The sequence below is a fragment of the Triticum urartu genome, chromosome 7 (genome assembly GCF_003073215.2).
Source record: "Triticum urartu cultivar G1812 chromosome 7, Tu2.1, whole genome shotgun sequence".
NCBI lineage: Eukaryota > Viridiplantae > Streptophyta > Magnoliopsida > Poales > Poaceae > Triticum > Triticum urartu.
In genome coordinates this window covers 637,968,188-637,989,729 of record NC_053028.1, presented here as the reverse complement: position 1 = coordinate 637,989,729, position 21,542 = coordinate 637,968,188, and the positions used below count along the sequence as shown (strand labels likewise).

The window sequence follows — 21,542 nt, the reverse complement described above, 5'->3', positions numbered from 1 at the left end:
ATAATTAAAAAAGTTCTTTATCGTTACACCTATTCGTTTTATTTTAGAAAGCCGTGGATCATAAAAAGTTGTTCATGTATCATTTTCAAATAATATTTATGAATAACAAAAATGTTTGTATAATTATAGTACTAATACTTTTTAAAATTAAATTCATAAAGTATTTTAATTATACAAACATTTCTATAATTATACGCACATTTTGTAAAAAAGTTCAATGTTTGTATAGTTTACAATATTCATAATTTAAAATCTAATCTGTTGGTATGAATATTTAATTGTGTCTAATATTTAAATTATAATTTTGTTGAATATAAGTCATGAGTAAAAAATATGCACAGGATAATATTTAAATTATATCAACTAAATATTTATTTATTATAAAAGAATGTTTAAACTTTATAAAAGATTATTTGTGCAATTCAAAATATATAAATGCGTTAAAAAAACTACATGACATTTATAAAATTGTTTAAACACTGTAAACAAATATTTGTGTAAATGAAAAAATGTACATTGCATTTAAAATATTGTTGACACATTTCAAAATAAATAAATATATATTCGTGTAGTTTACACAATGTACAATAATGTTCGCATAGTTCAAAAAACTGTTCGTGTTGTTTTTTGAATGCATGAAAATATTTTGAATTACACAAACATTTTTTTTAAATGTCACATACTTGCATAGAACAAGAGTGATAAAAACATTTGTCCCCAAACTACATCACATGTCGCAGTTGCCTGGTTGTTAGCTTATTAGCAAATGAATCGTCATGTCTCAGCTTCGAACCAGCCGGTTGCACATTGTATGGTTATTAGATACTTCCTCTGTTCCATAATATAAGAACGTTTTTAACATTACACCCTTTTTATATTATGGGAGGGAGGAAGTAGATTTCTTATATTAGATACTCCCTTCTTATATTATGAGACGGAGGGAGTAGATTTCTTCATTAATTTTTTTCGATCCGCGATGATAGGATATATAAGGTACTCGTGCTAATCAAACATTAGATACTCTTGACGTGGTGATTGTCTAAGCGAGCCACACAGCAGTACATCATGGGACCGAAACCCACCCCCCCACTATTCTTTTTTTATCTGAGATGAGGGGCATCCTATGTGTGTAAATAAAAAAAGAATTGAAGGCTTTTTTGCAAATCTATCATACAAGAACATTTATAGTGGCTGACAATGGACCCGTGCCACGCCGGCGTTGACGGATACGCATGCGTATGGTGATAGTGACTGTATTTAAACGGCCTCACAAGTTTAGTGACCACAAACACGTATTTTGCAACTTTATGCACCAAAGTGATCGCCGTGCGCAAGTTCTAAGACCTGTGGTGTATTTACCTCTAAAAAATTAGTATGCAGGGGCAAGTAGCCTCGAGTCTGTAGGAGCAAGTATTTTTTTGGAAATTAGTATGCACTGAAAGATTAGTAGGCAAGCTACAGTTTCATGTGAGGAGGCTAACTGCGGAATGGGCAGAATTTTGCACACCCCATTCCCCTCACCCAAAACCACACCTCTGCGGTGCACACGATCGTACACCGGCGCTCGCGATTCTACCGACGAACGACACCAGAAACGGAGCAGAGGAGCAGCGGAGATGGAGGTGCACGCACCTGGACACATTGTTTTGTTCGGAGACAGGCAAGTAGCATACGACGGCGGACGACGACGGCGGACGGCGATGGCGACCGAGCCCTAGCGAATGGAAGAGCAATTCTGAAGGCGAGGGGAAAAGGAAAGAAAGAAGAGAGAAGCAATTGGCTAATGGGACCCACTCAAAGTTTTTTTGCCCTGTCAGCGTCTAATCGGCATCAGGGGAGACAAAATCGCTCAAGATTTGATTGAAACCACTAAAGGATGCTATTAACCTAGTTTTAGTAATTTGAAGATGTGATTTGTCATGGTTTTGAGTTAAGGGGGTATGTACTCCAAAGATTGGATTTTGGGGTGATTTGTACACTTCTTTCTTTTATAAAAAGTCCGACATGGGTTGTGTTGCACCAGGATTTTATTATACTAGCAAAAGAGCCCGTGCGTTGCAACGGGAGAGAAACATAACACACGCTCTTAACTCAACAACCATCACTTAAGACCACAATAGGTCCATCTCCTTTATTTTTGCGAGGCATCATATTTGTGTTGCCGCTTATCCTCCTTCTAACCCTCGCCGGTGATGGCCTCGGTGTTCACACTAAACAACAAAAAACGTGTGTTGAATATGGTTAATCCTAAGGCGTCTCTCTCTCTCGCGCGCTTTCTCTCACTCTCGCGATGAGAAATCTGTTATTTTCCCCTGCGACATTTTTCAGAGGTATGCATGTGTGTAGTTATCGATATTTTTTCCCCTATATGATTATAGTGGGGTGTTTATTTGCAATCCGGATCGCCGCCGGTATAAAAAAACAGATCTTGCGTTATAAATTATAAGTTTGCTTTCATAACAATATTTTAAAAATATTTAACAGGTAAAATTAACATCATATTTAGATTTCACACATTTTTCTAATAAAATTTCATATATAATATGTTAAAATCGAAGTTACGGTTTAAAAGATACAGATAATTTAGAAAATCATTTGTTTGCCTCAAATATATTCCAAAATAATATTTAAAAATATTTAATAGGTAAAAATAATCTCATATTCATATTTTACATATTTTTATAATCAAATTTCATATATAACATGTTCAAATCAGAGTTACGGTTTAAAAGATATGGATGATTTTAAAAAGCATTTTCTTGACTTAAATATGATACGCGGATGAATTACGTAAAACATTAGTTTTTTTTCGACAAATGTAAAATAACGGTTCGGGTGTGACTTAAATCCGGACGGCGGGTTGATTTCAAGAAAAGACAGAGACTTTTGTGTAAAATATGAAAATAACGATTTGTTTTAACTTAAAACAGGACTGCGGGTTAAATTCTTTAAAATAGAGGGACTTTTCTGAAAAATACCATGATGGACGAAAAAAACCCAATTTGCTTTATCTCTACTACTTAAAAAGAATGCAAGGTTCCCATTTGACCTCTCTTTTGTCCTACCTTGCTTATATACCACCAACTCTTTCCTTCTCTTCTTTGATTTTTTCCTCCCATCCCTAATTTTTCTCCCATCCATTCTCCCTAAAATAAAATCAATTGCCTCATATTTTATTAACTTGCTAAAATAAAAACATATTTTGTTTGATAAGTCGTTAAATTCTTTCTCCCTCTGTAAACTAATATAAAAGCGTTTAGATCACTAATATAAGAGTGTTTAGAACACTAAAATAGTGATCTAAACACTCTTATATTAGTTTACAGAGGGAGTACCAAATAAGTGCTTAACAATAAAATGACAAGTAAATCATGATGATTGCATACAAAAAAACTTGCTGAGATTTTAGCGCATTAATATAATAATAGACGTGCAGTCACAAACTAACTACTAGAATGTTTGTACTTCCCGTTACAACGCACGGGCAATTGTCTAGTTATTAGGTAAAGATTTGCGTGACCACACGCATCCGCCGCATGGTCAGGTTTTTATTTTGGCAAAAGCATGGCCAGGTTTGGGTTGAAGGCGTGGATTGGATACCCATGAGTATCATAGGGTTTGTCGAAACCTATCAACATAATGGTTTGGAAGATATCAAGGCGAGTAGTCCAATGATAAAAACGGCCCGGGTTCCAGCCCAACTAGAACAGCCCACTAAGGCACGCACTGGGAGGCCCACTAAGCCGACAGAGGCAGGCGCTCCATGTTTCGATCCCATTCCGTCCCGTCCCCGTGCGTCCCCTGCCCCGCCCCCGCCGGCCGCCGCCTCTGCCGCGCCCCGCCGCCATTGGACCGAAGGCCCGCCGCCCTCCTCCCGCTCCCCTCACGTCACCCCCGCCTCCAAGCTACGACGCGCGATCCGCGCCCCATTCCGTACTGCTGCCCCGCCACTGCCTGTTCCCCTCTCTGCCTCCCCCGCCTGCGACGGCGCCGCACGCCGGCAGTGCTCCCCGGCACCCTCTGGCCTCCGTCGGCTAGTGGTTGCCGCCTGCACCTCCGAACCCGAGCTCCGACGCCGAGAGAGACACAAGGAGGAGGAGGAGGAGGAGGAGTCGTTGGCCTGCTGCACTGCTTGCCTACTGCTCCGCTTTGGACAGGAAGGGAGAGCCCCAATGGTAATTTCCATCTCTAAACAGATAACTGATGCATTGAAAATTTCAAATCTTCAGCCAAGATCGACTTGTGATACAACTGTGTTTATGCCCGTGAGATGATACAGGACATGAATGAAGAGCAACCTCATGCTGAAGATCGGTGCATACTATGGTCGGATGGGATGCAGCTGCTCAAAGACGCGGCAGAAGGAAAACATTTCCTCCCTACCGGACTTGAAGGGTACTCCTATCTCGAATGTAATCATTTGGTTCCCTGTCAATTGATGCCTCGTGTCATGAACCTGCCGATCTCTGTCGAGAGAACCTCCCCATCATCATGCAGAAAATTACACTGTCTTAGCAAGTAGTAGAATATATTGTAATTTGTCATGTCCTGAATTCGCAGCATCGATACGCTTCTTGGAGGTGGGCTGCGCAAAGGCCAGTTGACAGAAATAACCGGCCAGTCATCTTCTGGTAAAACACAGGTGAAAACACGATTGATCTTTCTCAACTCCAAGATGGCTAATGTGCTTACCTGTGAACATTGCGCCGTCGAAAAACTGCAGAGTTACTCGTAATGCAGAAGCTGTTATTTACTCTATGTACTTATGCACATCAACTGCAGGTCTGTCTATATTCTGCTGCACATGTTGCAGCCAGGCATATGGGTCTTGTTCTCTACTTGGATACTAGTAATTCATTCTCCCCTAGCCGAATTGCTCACATTCTTGATGAACTACCCATCTCTTTGATCAAAGAGGTTAGTAATAAACCAGGGATCTATGTTCCTGCCCTGCTCCTACCTATTGTCTTCACTCTTCAGGGGATTATCATATCTTTTTGACATTCTTGTGGTATAACTAGAATGGCATTTGCTTTGGCAATCATTAGATTACCCTAAAACTTTTTGACCATGTGATTTCTAAGCACCCGATTTCCAACATGCAGCCAAAGGATGTGAGGCTTAAGAGGGTCATGAGCAGTATCATTTGTGAGTCTGTATTTGATATATTTGCTTTGTTTGAAGTACTAGATCGACTTGAAGTCTCATTGAATGGAAAGGTTAGTATGAAGGGATATAGGATTGTCTTCAATCTCCCTTTTTATTATCCTAAACTCTTTTCTCACATGTCACAAGCTTAATAGGTAACTAATGGCAGTAACAGGATATGCCTGCTTATCATTGACTCGGTATCATCTCTACTTGCTCCCATTATCGGCGGGAAGAATTCACAAGGTTCTTGCATAGCCTTGTCTGATTGATTATTCTTTTTGTACGTTATATGATGCAGTTTAGCACTTTAGTAGTTATACTAGAACTAACTCACGCCTTAAGGGTCAATGTCCCAAGAGAGACATAACATATACAATTTCTTGAGTTGCGAAATGTAGAAAATTGGTGTAGTGATCAGATTGTGCAAGATAGATTGTTTACAATCAGTAACTTAAACAACACAGCCCAACTGATTCACAAATATGCAGCCTGACATTGATAATAGTGCACTGTGTCTTTGTCAATAATTTGAGTTCCTAAAAACATTATTTGATGACATGATTGCTTGCTGAGAGGGCATCATTACTTCTTTGAAGTGTAGCCTGAACTAAAATAAATGATGTTCTTTTCTGTGAACCTGTATTAAACTCAACAGGGCGGTCGATGATGATATCAGTGGCGATGATTCTTAAGAAGTTGGCACATAAGCACAATCTATCTGTTCTGGTAATTCTGCTTGCTCGAACTTGATTGGCACTCATTCATTTGGATTGGTAGTCATTCATCTTTATACTGTGCATTTGGAGAAGTTTGATCCCATCTGTCAATTTGTTCCTGTTTACTTTATCAGAGGGTAGTTTGTGGGTGAACTGCTGAGTAGGGTGTATTTGTCATGTACATATCCAGTTTTATATTAAGCTGTAGTCCCTGAATTTGCCTGTCTGTCAGGTTTCATGTCCCCAGTGAGAGCCATACTCGTTAGAGAGAACAGTAAAAAATCCTGTAATTGTATCTTATCAAAGAAGAAAGCCTTGCACTTCTAATTTTCTCAGTCGACTTCCTGCAAGCATTCACGGATTATTAGGCTTAGATGTTAGAATTTTTAAATTTTGGTCAGATGTGAAACAAAAACAATGCAGTTACCATATCTATCGATCAACCAACCATCCATTTTGTGTTACTCTAGGTAACGAATCATATGGTCGCCGGGAATGGAGCTCCAAAACCTGCCCTTGGTGAGAGCTGGAAAGCTGTTCCACATATTCGCCTCATGATCTCTCGTGATCGTGGGAGCAATATCTGCACCGCGACGGCACTGAAGCACACGCTACTGGTATTTTGATTGAAAATTTGGTTATACTTGTGGAATTCGTGGCCACACAGCATTGCTTCCCTGCATCTTCAAATTTCTTGGTTGCTAATTGTTGTCATCTCCTTCCATTGCATTCTATTGGACGGGTGGAAACTGCTTCAATGCAGAACTTTGTGCTGGCTGCCTTGGGGTTTTGTTTGGTTCCTGACAGTCTGCTTTGTTGCAGGCTTGTGGTCGCCATATGAAATTTCAGTTCCTACCTAGCTGAATTCGCCGAGCATGCATGGTGTTTGAGGAGAACATACCAGGCGTATCTGGAGAAATGTGTGGCTGCACACGGCGACAATTGGGCATGACTATCGACAGCTTCACTGGCGTCAAGATTCAGACTTGGCATGTATCACAGGCGCGTCAGACGTACTCCCTCCATTTACAAATATAAGATGTTTTGGATATCTTAGTATGAACCACATGCAGATTGAAATGAGTGAATAAAAGCACTAGAAAATGTCTATATAAATTCGATTCAGAAAAATGTTGGAACATCCGATACATCTGATTTAAATTAGAACGTCTTATACCGCCTCCCTCCCACAATATAAGATAGTTTTTCAAGCTAACATAGCTTGAAAAATGATCTTACATTATGAGACGGAGGGAGTAGTTGTGAATCGGAGGGAGTATTATTTAAGGACGGCAATCTTTTTAGACGTGTGGGCAGAGACTTATTTGATGCATGTGACCTCCTGGGTCCTGGCACAAGGTACTAGTATAACATAACTTTTTTTTCTACCAGCTATGAATGAGATGAGCTCACGCTGGCTGTTGTGCTTGTACAGTCACAAACTGACCATGGTTAGACTGTTAGGTAATCTTGAGTTAGTAAAAGAGTTTGTGTCATGCTATTGGTGTCCTATCCTAGAAATAAAGAAAATTAAGAGTAACGTATCATCGGCTATCAATCTTTCGTGCCGCATACGTTCGGGATAGAATGTGATCGATCCAAAGGGCGAGTTTCAACATAGATATGCCAATCAAACAGATTACAGATGTATCTGCAAACGGAGCGACTATTATTTTGGGACGTACTAGGGAGTAGTGTTCAAGTTTGATCATGCCGGCAGCGTGTGACGAACGTTCACCGCTGTTAGTTTAATCACGTCACGAGAAGTTGTACCCATATCCAAACGAATAAATGTTGCCTGTGTTGACATGGACCGGTCGTTGCTTTCCCTCATCACCAAATCGTCTCGAAAAGTCTTGCTATCGTGTGTGAAAAGTCTTGCTACCGGACGTTGCGCTCTACGGTATGTAGCTCTAGTCAGAACAAAGGTTGTTTGAGGAGACCGGCGGTCGCCGTGTCCACAACGGCTGCTCTCCGTGTATCCATCGATGTTTGTCAAACAAAAGTTGTTTGAGGACGACATTCGCCGAGCATTCTTGCTTGGCATCTTCGTCTACTAGTCAAAAGTTGCTGATAAAAATTTCTTTGTTTTTTTTGCGGCGAAGTTGCCGATAAAAGTTAACGCGCAGACAAAATGTATATCTACCTGCCACAAAAGTTCAAGTCAAAATAAAAAACACCGCTTGAGAGATTAAAATGATTTTTTTTCTTCAAAAATATCCAATCTGTTATAAAAATTCAACGAGAGTACAAAGCATCTCAAACATAATAAAAGTTTCGAGATTTTAAAACCACCGAGCAACTGCTAACGTAAATTGGCCTGTGGGTACTGGCTGCTTTCTACCTTCTATGCGAATGCCAATAACTACCCATAACAGCAGCAAAATGGTGGAGTTTAAATGTTTTCTTTTTGTAATTTGTATGATTTCTACTTGGAAGTCACTGTATAACTTATTTGCTGTGGTGCTGTGCCCAACTGATTTTTGAATTTTATACAGTCCCTAAATCTCTGAAACGTCCAGGTTTAGTGCATTTGTTACTCGGTCTTGTTTTTTAATGAAACTATTTTGATTTCCGTCTTTTCTTTCGTTTCGTGACATAAGTACACACGCACATTCATTATTCCGTTGTTTCTTTGTCAAACAAACATACGTAAACGTGTGTCATGTTGTTACTGGATGAAAATTCTGACTGAAATCCAATTTATTTCTAGCCGACTGTAATGTAACAGGAAATGACACTCCCCGAAAGAAAGACCCGCCACACCAAACTACTTAATCATGTCGTCCTTGGCACAGGAAACGCTTTCGCGTCGTTGTGGCTCGTGAATTACATGACGAGGCGCTGCAGTGCCCGCGGCACCGGCGGCACGTGGACGTGGATGGCGCCCTCCAGCGCTTGCACCACCTGCGCCATGGTTGGGCGATGCGCCTCCTCGTCTTGGATGCACCAGCACGCCACCCTGCACGCCCGCTCTAGCTCCTCCGGCATCACGTCGCCGTGCAGCCGCGGGTCAGCCACGGCGCCCACCTGTCCTTCCACAACCTTTTGCGCGGCCCACACTGGGAAGAAGGTCAAGGACTCCCTCGCCCCAGTCCCTGACGTCGCCTCCAGCTCGCCGTACCTCTCGGAGTTACGTCGTCCCGAGACGAGCTCGAAGAGCACCATGCCATAGCTGTACACGTCCGCCTTGACGCTGATTGGCTGCCCGGAGATCCACTCTGGGGCGAGGTACCCCATGGTGCCTCGCATCGTCGTCAGCGCGCGGCTGAAATCCCTGCCCACCAGCTTCGCCATTCCGAAGTCGGCGATCCTCGGGGACATGTCCTCGTCTAGCAGGATGTTCTCCGGCTTGATGTCGCAGTGTATGATGCGCTCACGGCAGCCGTCGTGCAGGTAGGTCAGCCCCCTCGCCACCCCGAGCATGACACAGTACCGGTCGCGCCAGCTCGGGCATGCACCGCTGCCGAAAAAGGAGCCGGTGAGGGAGCCTCTAGGCATGTACTCGTACACGAGCATCTTCTCGTCGCCCGACGAGCAGAACCCGAGGAGCCGGACGAGGTTCACGTGCTGGATGAGCCCCAGCGTGCTCACCTCCGCCCGGAACTGCTTGTCGCCCTGTCGCGCAAGACTCTCCAGCTTCTTCACCGCCACTTGGACTTGGGTCGTGCTGCCTCCCTTGTGCTGCTTCAGAACCCCGCGGTACACCGAGCCGAAGCCTCCGCCGCCCAGCCGCTCCGAGAAGTTGTTGGTGGCGGCACGGAGGTCGGCGTAGCTGTACACGGCCAAGGAGGATCCATTCTTGTTCTCCATGTACACAGCCGGTCTTCTCCAGGCAAGAAGAACCCTCCAGGCCAGTACGACCGACGCGCCCAATGCTGCTACGCCGGCCAGCGTGATGCCAAAGACAAGCCATGGTTTTCTCCCTCCTTTCTTCCCGTGTCCGCTATGGAGATCCTGCAATGCTCTTTGTGAAAGCCGGAGATAAAAGTCTGACCCGGGGCTGCTGGAGTCCGGGAAGAGCTGCTCAAGGTTGCGGATGTCTCCGTGCCAGACGGAGCAAGCCCCGGCCCCGGCGGAGAAGGTGTAGGCCTGGCACGAACAGTTGTTTTGGCAAGCCGACTCACACTCCGCTTTGCTCTGGGCGGCGGTCATGGCGAGCGGCTCGTCCGGGAGCTTCACGTCCGGCAGTGCCAGGAACCCGTCCGTCGTCGACCCGTTGTGCGCGCACGCGAGCGGCGAGCTCCGGCGGCACCCGCCGCTCCAGTCACTGAGCGCCCAGTCCCTCTCCGACGCCGGAGCGAACCCGGGCGGGCACCGGCACGGCAGCTGGCTCCTCTGGTTGCAGACGCCGAACGCGCCGCAGAGCGCGTACGCGTCGCACTGCGCGGTGGGCGCCGCCCAGAACAGCTGCCAGCTCCGGCTCGCCGGCACCCAGACGAACTGCTTCTTCTGGCCGTTGAGGTCGAGCACCAGGCGCGTGACGGTGGCGTCGTCGGCGAGCACGGTGGTGGTGCCCCGGAACGCCGGCGTGTCGACGAAGGTCGTGTTGTAGAGGTTGGTGCCCCTTCCGGTCGCCGCCCCGACGTCGCCCTTCCAGCGGCCCCCCGTCCAGACGCCGCCCCGCCAGTACATGCGGGAGCGGTTCCACAGCATGAAGAACTCAGCGGTGCCGTTGGGGTCCAGCGTGTCGTAGAACATTCCCGGCGCAGGGTCCTGGGCGTTCCGCCATGAGGTCAGCGCCTGGTACTCGCCGGTGAGCTTGTTCTCCCCGAGCCGCGCCCCCGGCAGGTACGTGTCCGTGGGGTGGTCGAAGCTCTGCCACAGCACGTTGGAGGAGTTGGCGCCGTCGACAAGGACCAGGTTGCCGTTGTCGCGGATCTCCGCCGTGTTGTTCGTGCCTGGCGACAAGGAAGACGAGAGGTTCGAAGACCACACCACGACCGGCGAGGCGGAGGCGCCGGTGGGACCGACGAGCTCGAGGTTGCCGTCGTCGGCGGACACCCGGAGCTCGGCGGAGGCAAGGCCGGACAGAGGGCTCGCGCGGTTGCCGACCCAGACGACGGTGTGGCCGGGGATGTCCTTGTACCAGATCCCGAGGTAGAACCTGCCGTCGGAGCTGCCGGCCGGGCTGAAGAGGCCGAGCTCGAACCTGCCCTGTGCGGAGACCAGCGTGTCGTTGCCCCGCAGCGGACGCCCCGCCGAGAGCGTCGCCGCCGCACCCACTGCCGGGGCGAAGCACAAGGCAAGGGCCATGAAAGTGGCAGCGATGAGTGGCATGGTGATGGTGGAGCGCTTCCGTTTGCAGGGGCGCAGCCGAATTTACAGGTGAATGGCGGAGAGCGACACATGCGTGATGACCCCGGCAGGCAGGCGCATTTTTCTGGTCAAGTTGTGCTGCTCGTGCATCCCCTCCGTCAAGACAGGACACGAGAATGGTTCCAGATAGAAAGTTTGAGAGCGAGAAATGGGGACAAGAGGCGAAAATGTCGTAGGAGCACTCGACGAGTCACTTCACCGAAATCTCACCCATTAAGTAGCCTCGGGAATCGGGATCCACATCTTCTATAATAGCCAGACTGTAATATTAGAAATATATAGGGCAATGTATCTATGACAGTATTCAATGTACTAACGTTGTCAAATACAGTCCACACACGGTCAATTTCCTCAACAACTAGCGCCTAACAAGCCAGTAATCCAATCAATGCTTGCAAGCCTCCCACCCACCACATTCTTCTCCCCACCAGTCCACCACTCACCTTCTTCCCCATCAATCGGGTGGACATGGTCCGGGCCGGTCCGGTCCCTGACCGAGCCGCCGGCAGTCCGGACCGAATCGGACCGAGCGGCCTGGCGGTCTTGATTTCTCGGCCTGGACCGACAGCGGGAAAGCCCGGACCGGGCCGAGAGGACCGGCAAGTGGAGATGTGGTAACCATGGCGGCGGCTGCGGGACGAGGAGGAGGTGGTCGTGAGCTTCTACGCGGCGACCATGGACGCGGTGAGGCACGGGAGCGAGCCGTCGCGGCCACGAACGACATACCGGAGGCAGCAGCAACTCACGCGCCGTAGTCGTCCAGCGTGCCGGCGAAGTTCTCATGCACTATCAAGAACGCGCGTGCCAGGATCTTCCGGGAGGCAGAAGCCCACGACCAGCCCTCTTGTTGTTTTGCCTTAGCGATTTTTTAGCCGCATGCAAATATGGTAACACCTGCATGAGCCCATAAGTTTTTGTGGGCTAGCCTTCCGTGATTAGTGGATCAAGATTGACGTGGAGCTGTGTCCTATTCGTGCTCGTAGTGGACGCAGATGACGCGTCAATTTCATTAGTCGTGGGATGAGAATCAGATTTGAGCCCATATTTCTCGTTCTTTCTGTATCTACTCCGTTGAATAAAAGGAAAGGGAAACGGTAGAAAACAACCCAACGGCAGCATGCCATGGGCGCATTATTATCGCTACTAGTAAAAGGAAACGGCAGCGAGGGGCAAGTCATGAATGGCACCGCGATTATCGGATCGAACGCCGGCTCTCTTGTTCTTTCTATTCTCTGTTTAACTGAATACAAGGAAAAAAAGGCAGCGCATGATCGGGGTCTTCTTCTACCTCTTGCCCCTGTCCCTGTGTCAATTGAATTATTGAGTACTTGATTCCGATGAACAACGCGGTGGGACACGGCCAGGGCATCGCTGGTGGCCATGAGGAAGAAGAACGGCCTGCACCTTCGGTTCGCTCGGTCGGACCGGGGAAAGACCGGACCGGACCGAGAAAATTTCGGGCCGAAATTTAGTAACCGGACCGAACAAATTCTTCAGCGGGCCAGGACCAGACGGTCCGGTCCAGAACGGGCCACGAGTGGGCCGAAAAGCCCGCTCGTGGCCCGTTCGAAATTTAGTAACCGGACCACGAAATTCTTCAGCGGGCCAGGACCAGACGGTCCGGTCCAGAACGGGCCACGAGCGGGCCGAAAAGCCCGCTCGCTCCGTCCAGCCTGAATCCTTCCCCTGATTCCTTTCTATAGCTCCTGCACCTTCTTCCCCACTTATGCTTGCTATACATGAAATAGGAAGATCATGTCTATCCTAACCGTGCACCAAGCTTGCCTCGTCCTCCGGAGTCACTGCCGGCGCCCGGCGACACCATGTTTGCCCTGTCCGCTGATATCAAGTCATGCGTTTTAGGGGCCATCGACAACATGTGAGAAGAAAACCAGATGGAAGGCTATGACATCCATGGTGAGCAAATCGAGGTAGCCGTCGTCCGTGCATGCGCGTTCTGTGCACATCGTTTGCACACTGTGTCTGCCTTGGGCGTCGACTTCAAGTTCCACGTGACCATGGTCAACGATAGTGTCACCACCGCCGGCATCGCTCTCTAGCACGACTTGAGCTGACCGCTTCCTCCAGCCGCCCGTACGTCGTTCGTCCTCGTCGCCGTCAAGCATGGACTGGCGGTCGTTCCCGTCCTGCTCATCTAGTCTCCATGAATTAATTAATGCAATGTAGCCCTGTTTGCATCTAGTCTCCATGAATTAATGCAATGTAGCCCTGTTTGCATCTATAGTCTCCATGAATTAATGAGACGTGGCCTTGCTTGCAGTGCGCACGTATTAAATGGCAATGCACATGCACGAATTATACAGGTGTACTACGTCTCACGTCATAGCGGGGAGTAACTTAGACTAGTGTGATATGCACGACACTAGTCTAAGTTACTACCTTCATAATACAAAGTAATATAATAGTAGTATCATAAATAATTTCATTTATTAACTTGTAGACTCATCTTGTCTCGGGAAGCGCTATGTTACAGTAACATATTATGTTACCACCTCTTATTAACTATTTGCCACATAAGCAAAAAATTCTTGAAGTGCGCTATGTTACTACCTAAGTTACTCCCACTATGACTAGCCTCAGTCAGGTATTCACATATAAAAGAACATTTCATCATAAGACACACGCATCCCAAGCTAGCATGGGAGCAGGCGTGATTTCAGTATGCTGCGTCGCCGAGTGCTCTTAGTCCGCTTCCGGACAAGAGGCAACTAGTTTCAACGAATGGCTGCTGCAACGCTGGATTTTAGCGCGTGGCATGACATGAGGTGTCAGAGCTTTGCCGCGAGACTGCGAGTCCACCATGGTGACGTGCACAACAGTTGCAAATCTGGAATCACCTTGGCCCATACTAGGACCGACCGGCAAAAGTGTCGTTCAAAACAAAATAGGATGGCCATACTTCAACGGAGCTTCACCATCGGCGGAAGTCATGCTTAGGAGTGTACCCAGCCAAACCTCGGGCCGGGCCTAGCCAAGCCCGAGGCAAAAACCTAGGCCCAAGCCTGGCCTGGCCCGGCCATCGGGCCTGATTTTTGGGCCCAAGCCCAGCCGAACGCGTAAAAGCCCACCGGGCCTCTTCAGAAAAGCGCAAAAATGACGGGCCCGGCCATCGGGCTCAAAATCTAGGCCTGAGCCCGGCCCGGGAGCAGCGTCGGGTCAGGCCGGGCCGGGCTTCTCATGGCCAGGACTACTTAGGAGGATCAGCGGAAGTCGCGCTTAGGAGGATCTGAGTTGGAGGGACAAGATTAGAGGCCGGCAGGATTGCTTCGAGAGCAAGGATCGTTACCATGTACGACTATATAGGTGGAATAGTGGCGAATAATTCACATGTGGATTAATGGCTCTGAGAGCCATGGCTAAGTTGTAATGATCTTGATACTATCCTTGAAAAAAAGGATGACAATGCAACAGTATAATTTTTTGCCAATCACAACACTACATATTAGATATCATATCATATCACATAAAATGGATCGATACAATAAAAATAAAATCACTACTCCCTTCGTCCCATAATATTTCATAGGAGCACACGGCGACTACGTTCACTGGAATCATGCGCATCCATTCGCATTGGGATCCGAACCCACTATAATAGAAACATTGTATTGCCAGCTTTTCAGAATTGTATTATCTTTTTCATTGTGGTGTATAGAAGAAGTACACTGCACGCGTTCTGTCCCCGCCGCAGATAATTCCTGTCCAAATGAGATGGATCCGACCACAACTACCAACCCCCAACTACCCCATTACAATTAAATGCACACGCTCACCCTTTTCCTCCCCAATGGCACAATTCTATTTACGGCCACGGTCATCTTCCTCCTACCTCCTAGGCTTAAAAGAGGCCATCTTCTTCACCATACCATATCTTTCCAAGGAGTTTCATTCTCAGCTCAGCTCTTCCTCATATATGCTCTGTCCCATTCTTACATGGTTCTCATTGCCATATCAAGCTCCAGCGCTCCCCTTGTCGCACTAGAGGAGCAACCGCCCCTGCCACTCATGGTTTGCCCATTCTGCAACAATGGCATGGTTCAGTGTTGGGTATCCCGCACAAACACCAATCCAGGCAAGCAATTCAACAAGTGCTAGCACGAGTGGGTACGTACCAGGCATCTTTGCTAACATGTTTACATTTTTTGTGTTTCTTGCTATAAATTTCAAGTTTCATTTTTCTTTTCTAGTCTCGCAAGTGCAACTTCTGAAAATGGAAGGAGAACTGTATAAACGTCATTCATGCCAAATGGCCCAGGCAGTTCACCATCCCTTCTCGTGAAGACAGGAAGTTACACCGCATCATCATCACCCTTCTGGCACTGAATCTGCTCGCCATGCTGTTCGTATGCCGCAAGGTCGCTTGAACCGCGTATTTTGCCAAGATTACACTACTGCAACCTCTTTCCCTAATGTGCAACTGTTAGCACAACCAATACTTGTTTATTGTTCTGCCGATCTGGCATGAAGACCCGATGTTTTTACAATATGCTGATATGTCTTTAGATATCAGTGATCCATCTGTACGCCTAGGCCGGACTAGTATTTCCAACCACTATCTAATTTTTTCTTCTCACAAAGCACCTGATGTGGTTGCTTAGTGCTTGTGAACTTGTAACGCCTACCATCGGTTTTAATCCTAATCGTTGTCATATGAAATTCTTGTGGTCTCCATTCTTCACTATGTATAACAAATTCTTATCTCCGACTGTACACGCGCCATTCCATGCCGGATATAACCGTTGTCATATGAAATTCTTGTCGTCTCGATTCTTCATTATGTATAACGAATTTTTATCTCCGAATGTACACGCGCCATTCAATGTCATACATCCATGTTTTCTTTACTTGCCACCATGTATGGCAAAACATTTTCTGAATTTATTGGCAGAGATCCATAAACGCAATTTCTACCACGGTAACAAACAATCTCCAACGTACCACTTGTACCTACATACTATGTTTTCAAAATTGGCCATAAAGGCGACGTGCTAAAGTCTCCGACCCAGTCAATATAGATCAATGAATGCTGACTTTAGCTGGCGAATTTACCTGGTCCAACCATATTAAATGAAGCAGGACATAGGCACTGCTAAGCTATAGTACTAGTTGGTCCTGTATTCACACGCAAAAATTCATTCCGGCAAAAGTGGCGTGCATCCCGAGCCAGCAGACGATCGGCAGTGATTTCCGAGTGCGTCATCACCGTGCTTCTAATCCGCTTCCAGGGTTTTTAACACTAGTGTAGCGTGAAAAACCAATGCTCTTATATTATGAAATGGAGGGATACAATACAACACATGTCATGTTTTTGCATGTTCCAAATAGAACAACATTGCATATATTAAATAATAGATATTACTACTATGTTACATAACAATGTCCAAATAAACACAAATAAACATATTTCCCGGCTTCTTGCTAGCAAACAACCAAACACAAAAAAGACACTAACAAGGTCCAAGTAAAGGCAAATCTCTACTCCTAATAAAGCAGTTGGTACTCTCGCTTTCAGGGGTTTTTTCGTCCTACCTCCCATAGTTTTTTTGGTACCTCCTCCCACCTTCGTTGTTTTTTTTTCCGTAGATTTTTTTTGTCCCCTTCCCCCACTTCATTGGTTTATTTTCGCGTCACCCTCTCACACAAACGAAAGAAATCTGAACAGATCAGAACTTTTCATACTGACGCAAGTTATCTAGTAATGTAAAATCAATCACGAACAAACTCTAAAGATCAAATCTAAATTAATTAACTTTATCTTAAATCACTCAATCACATTAATTAGAAAACAAATAATTGATTTTCAGAAAAATCGATCAATCACATTAACCTTACCTTAACTCACGGATGATAATCAATCTTCAAACGAAGGAAACAACACATCGAGGTAGCAGTAAATAAACGCCCTTTCTTATGACATGTATATGATCTTCCCTTCCCTCTCCGTTGTCGAGCGTTCTTGATTCTCGAGGCCGATGCTTGGGCAGTGTGCGCCACTGGGTCGTGACGGTGCCGGAGGACGAGGACGGCGAGGCCGGGTGCCGCGGCACCGCGTTGGCCGCGGCCGGTGAAGGGGGCGAAGAAGGGCGGCTTCCCCGGCCCTGGCTGTGGCCGTGGCCCTGGGAGTTGGTGCGGTGGAAGCGGCACTTGAAGGACCCGGCGTGGGTGGCCGGCGCGCAGACGCACTTGGAAGCGGGCCCGTGGCTCGCGCCGGACAGCGCCGACGCCAACCCGGGCCACCTCCTCCACGTATTCTTGGAGCTGTGGCCGGCCGATTTACATGAAATTAATTCCCTCAGTTGTGATGGCAAATATGATACACATAATCCATATTGTTATGCACTAGCGTGTGTGTGAAATAGATGAATTATGGTCCCGTATCCAATAAAATGGATATGTGTGTGTGTTAAAGAGAGAGAGGAAGAGGGGGGAGAGAGTGAGGAAGAGGGAGAGAAAGTGTGTGTGTGAGGATTTGATGGTAAAAAGATCACCAATGTCATTTGATATGTATGAGAATATTAATATTGAACTCTTAAAGTTAATGTGGCTCTGTTGTAACGCACGGGCGTTTTTTTAGTAGACATAGTTCTTTATACCAAACAAGGGATGCCTATTGAGCGGGAGGTGATGTATGTTGTGTGCGAGGCTGCCGATGGGGAGGCCCAGTTTTGCGGTTTCTGATTCTGACCACATTGACCGACCCAATTAATTGCTATATTCTTAGTTAATCGCTTGTTAAAGTGATAAATCGACACAAACACTAAAGATAAGGCATAATCTTAGCGTTGAACCACCGATAAGCGATGAATTTTTGAATCGGCCAATATTTTGAAAACCAAAAAACATACATGTTGAAAAATTGTTCGTCAATTTTTTCAAAAAAATATATTTCTGAATTCAAAAATATTCAGGAATTGCGGACAATCAGGACCAAAAGAATTTAGAAAAATGATAAAAAATCAAAATCAAAAGAAAACCAGTACCAAGGACAGAACAAAAAAGGAAAAAAAAATCGACTAAAAGGTCTAGTATCTTCACAAAACAGTGTTTCTCTGTACTTCAACCACCATGCTATTGGGCCGGACCTGGAGGGAGATCACTGTTACAGTCATGGTCGCGCGCCTTTCCTTCGCATCCAGCTCTGAGCTCTCGCCCCCCTGTTCAGCGTTGAAGCAAAATATGGCACAGCCGCACGGAGCATTGCGGAGGAGGCGGAGCCTGCAACCAGCCGCCGGGAGTAGCTGCGCTGGCGGCGACACATCCACGGCGTTGCGTCCATGCCCTCTGGTATCTAGACAATGACGAGAGATCCAGGCAACGAGCACAAGCCCGCACGACCAGTCAAGCAGCGCACGAGAAATTTTCTTTCACTCTCCAAATTTTACCTCACTCTCCAAATTTTACCTCACAGCATCATCTTGGTAACAGTTTCCACATAGGTTGACTAATAGGTAATATTACTGGGAGTTATAGAACTTGTGTCGCATGTTTAGTTTTTTTTGAACGAAGACTTCAGAGGAGCCCGGCTTTGAATTAACAAAGCCATCAACCGGCCAGGATTACATAACAAGATAACAACCACACACCAAACAAAGAAAAAGAACAGAAAAACGGCGAAAGGTACAGAGGCGCCGGGGAGCAGCTCACAATGCTCACATACAACAAGCTAGACATACAAAGAGCAAATGCTTGGAGATGCCAGCGACCTCTTGCATGCACAGAGCCAAGGAGGAGACGACAGCTGGCTCAGGAGAGGGGAACGACGACAAAACAAAGCATGCCGTTGTCAATAACTCCAGGACTTGGAGAAGACGCAGCCTACCAGATCCATTATCAAAGAAGGCCCCTGCCTCCTCGCCCAGCTCGAGGGCGCCGAACCGTTGAGTGATGGATATGTTCACCCTAGAACTTGGATGGCTGGTATTGAAGGAAGCCACAAGAGCGGAACCAGGCGATCCCCGCTTGCCGCCGTCGACTCACCTAGAGCAACCAAACGCCAATGACCAGAGCTCTGGCACGAAAGAGGGTGAGCAGCCAGGATGAACACGCCCTCCGCCCACACCGCAACAAAGCCCACATCCCATCCTTGTTCTCCAAAACAGCGCCTTCAAGAAGGTTACGGCGCCAGAGGCGTCGTCGCCGTTCAACAGAGTTGAGGTGTTAACCCAGGAGACAAGGGGGACGGGGGTGGGGAACAGGACCTGACCGACGCCTCCAGGAAGGTGAGCGGCGCCCGTGAGCGTCGCCGCCGTCGCAGCCGGCAAGGCTGGTAGGGTTTCCCCCGGTCCTGCATCCCGGCACTCGCTCCCACCCAACGAAAACCGGAGCTCCTCGACGGAGCAGGCAAGATATGGGGGATGAGCGCTGGTGTTTAGTTTGGTGCTAGAACTTCTAAAATACGGTTTTGTGGCTATCTAATTTGACTCAAGCGTGCAGATATGATCACAATACGTGTATGCGGACGTATTCATGTGCATGGCCCCATCTGTTAGTGAGTGATCAATGATGCCGGACGCGACATATTTAAAAAAACACCCTCATATTTTTTTATTCACTGAAAAAGTCAACCACGGCGATGCATTTTTGAACAAAACCTCCTCATATCTTTTATTTATAGAAAACCCTACCGCACTACACATATATGTGAGAGTTAACCCGCGGCCAACTGTATTGGTAGGTGATGCTATAGCCACTCCACCGTTCAGGTTTGAGTGTGTGATATCGACAACGACTGAATATGTGGAGTGGCTATAGCGTCACCATGTGGAGCTTAAATGGGCTGCGTATACTGCGGCCCATTTTGCACGCGTTACTTTTTTTAAAGACATTTGTAAAACCTGTGTCTTATATAAATGTGTGTATTATATATTTTTGCACAGGTTTTTTAAGATAAAAAAATAGTTAATATAATATTTTATAAACCTGAGTATTATGCAAACATGGGTTTTATATAAATGTGCGCATTACATATTTGGTTTTCTAGATTACAATTCAAAAATGTTATTATAATTTACAAACAGTTCAATAATTATACACACATTTGTATAGTTGAATGTTGGTATAATTAAAAGTGTTCATAATTTAAACTTAACTGTTAATATAACATTCAATCATGGCTAATATTTAAAATATATAGTTTAAATATAAATCATGAGTAAAAAATTATACACAACTGAATATTCATAAATATTTACTAAATAGTTGTATTCATCATTTTCTGTAATTTAAATATAAGATGCAAGTGTATATCATTTTTTGATTCATTAAACATATTTATTTCATAAACATTTTCAATCCGTATTAACTTAATATTTTTACATAATACACATATTTATGTTTAAATGTTTTTTACTAATCATCGTTTGTAAGTGTAGTATTTTTAACACACAAATACTTGAACATAATTTTGTTACTTATGTTTTATAAATATATTAAATGTTTTTATTACTTATGTTTTACTATATATATAATACATAGATTTATTTTAAAATATTTTTAAGTTTTAATCATCGTATATATGTATAACATTTTTAACACACAAATATTTGAACATAACTTTATTACTTATATTGTACAAATATCTTCAAAAAAAATAGCGCGCCCAAAACTGGCCGCAGTATCCGCAACCTATTTAAGCTTCACTTGCGTTTTCTTTGAGTATATATAAATTCCTGATCCAAATTAGAATTCACGACCTGAATGTTGTAATGGCTAGAGTATTTTGTGTTAAACAGTTTGTCATGGGTTCGACTCCTAGCAGACACGTCTTTTCTTGAGTTTATGATTTCCGATTTTCACATATATGTGCAGTGCGTCGGGTTTTTTTTTTTCATAAATAAAAAAAATATGAGAGTGCTTTCTGTAAGAATACGCCACACACTCACTAACAAGTGGGGTCATACACATGATCAGATGATATTACCTCTATCAAATAAGTATTCTTTGTACTACCTTGTATGGTATAAAAATATATTCCATAATGTATTTACTGGTATTGTAGATGTTGATATTTCTCTATAGGGAATGCCTAGAACTCACCTAGATGAGATATACTTTAGTGTCATTCACATGACATCAGCTAAATTCTCTTTATATCCCTAAAAAAAAGAAGCTAAATTCTCTTTATTATTAATCCACTGATATATGTGATCAATGTCATCTGATCGCTGGTCAATAACGTAACTAGGCAGGCCCAAGTAAGGACAAGCATGTGGAATAAAGCTCTAGGTCGCTAGACGCGTAAAGAGCGCCAGCCATAGAAGAAATGCAAGCACATGGCAAAACTAGTTGCATTCTTTGACGGACAGCAAGCTCTGCACTTGCGTACAATATAAATTA

The 21,542-nt window shown here is 45.5% G+C and overlaps 2 protein-coding genes and 1 long non-coding RNA gene across 3 annotated transcripts; 2 read left to right on the top strand and 1 right to left on the bottom strand.

Moving 5' to 3' along the window:
• Positions 1 to 3,797: 3,797 nt before the first annotated feature.
• LOC125520840 (DNA repair protein RAD51 homolog 4) lies at positions 3,798 to 7,008 on the top strand. Its single transcript, XM_048685873.1, has 9 exons — positions 3,798 to 4,175; positions 4,280 to 4,395; positions 4,561 to 4,642; positions 4,783 to 4,917; positions 5,106 to 5,219; positions 5,304 to 5,394; positions 5,807 to 5,877; positions 6,338 to 6,484; positions 6,690 to 7,008. The coding sequence occupies exons 1-9, from the start codon at positions 4,173 to 4,175 to the stop codon at positions 6,729 to 6,731; spliced, it is 801 nt and encodes a 266-aa protein (XP_048541830.1). The 5' UTR covers positions 3,798 to 4,172; the 3' UTR covers positions 6,732 to 7,008.
• Positions 7,009 to 8,530: 1,522 nt separating this feature from the next.
• LOC125524287 (G-type lectin S-receptor-like serine/threonine-protein kinase At2g19130) lies at positions 8,531 to 11,345 on the bottom strand. Its single transcript, XM_048689367.1, has one exon. The coding sequence runs from the start codon at positions 11,145 to 11,147 to the stop codon at positions 8,697 to 8,699; it is 2,451 nt and encodes an 816-aa protein (XP_048545324.1). The 5' UTR covers positions 11,148 to 11,345; the 3' UTR covers positions 8,531 to 8,696.
• Positions 11,346 to 15,024: 3,679 nt separating this feature from the next.
• Positions 15,025 to 15,863, top strand: LOC125523613. Its single transcript, XR_007290311.1, has 2 exons — positions 15,025 to 15,311; positions 15,395 to 15,863. It is a non-coding gene; the product is annotated as an uncharacterized LOC125523613 (long non-coding RNA).
• Positions 15,864 to 21,542: the final 5,679 nt, after the last annotated feature.

What these genes read in the sequence shown, in the direction of transcription:
- LOC125520840 (XM_048685873.1), top strand. An exon ending in AAGTCTCATTGAATGGAAAG is followed by an intron (nt 5,220 to 5,303) that starts GTTAGTATGAAG and finishes CAAGCTTAATAG; the next exon opens with GTAACTAATGGCAGTAACAG. An exon ending in AGCACAATCTATCTGTTCTG is followed by an intron (nt 5,878 to 6,337) that starts GTAATTCTGCTT and finishes GTGTTACTCTAG; the next exon opens with GTAACGAATCATATGGTCGC.
- LOC125524287 (XM_048689367.1), bottom strand. Translation starts at nt 11,147, where the DNA reads ATGCCACTCATCGCTGCCACTTTCATGGCCCTTGCCTTGTGCTTCGCC.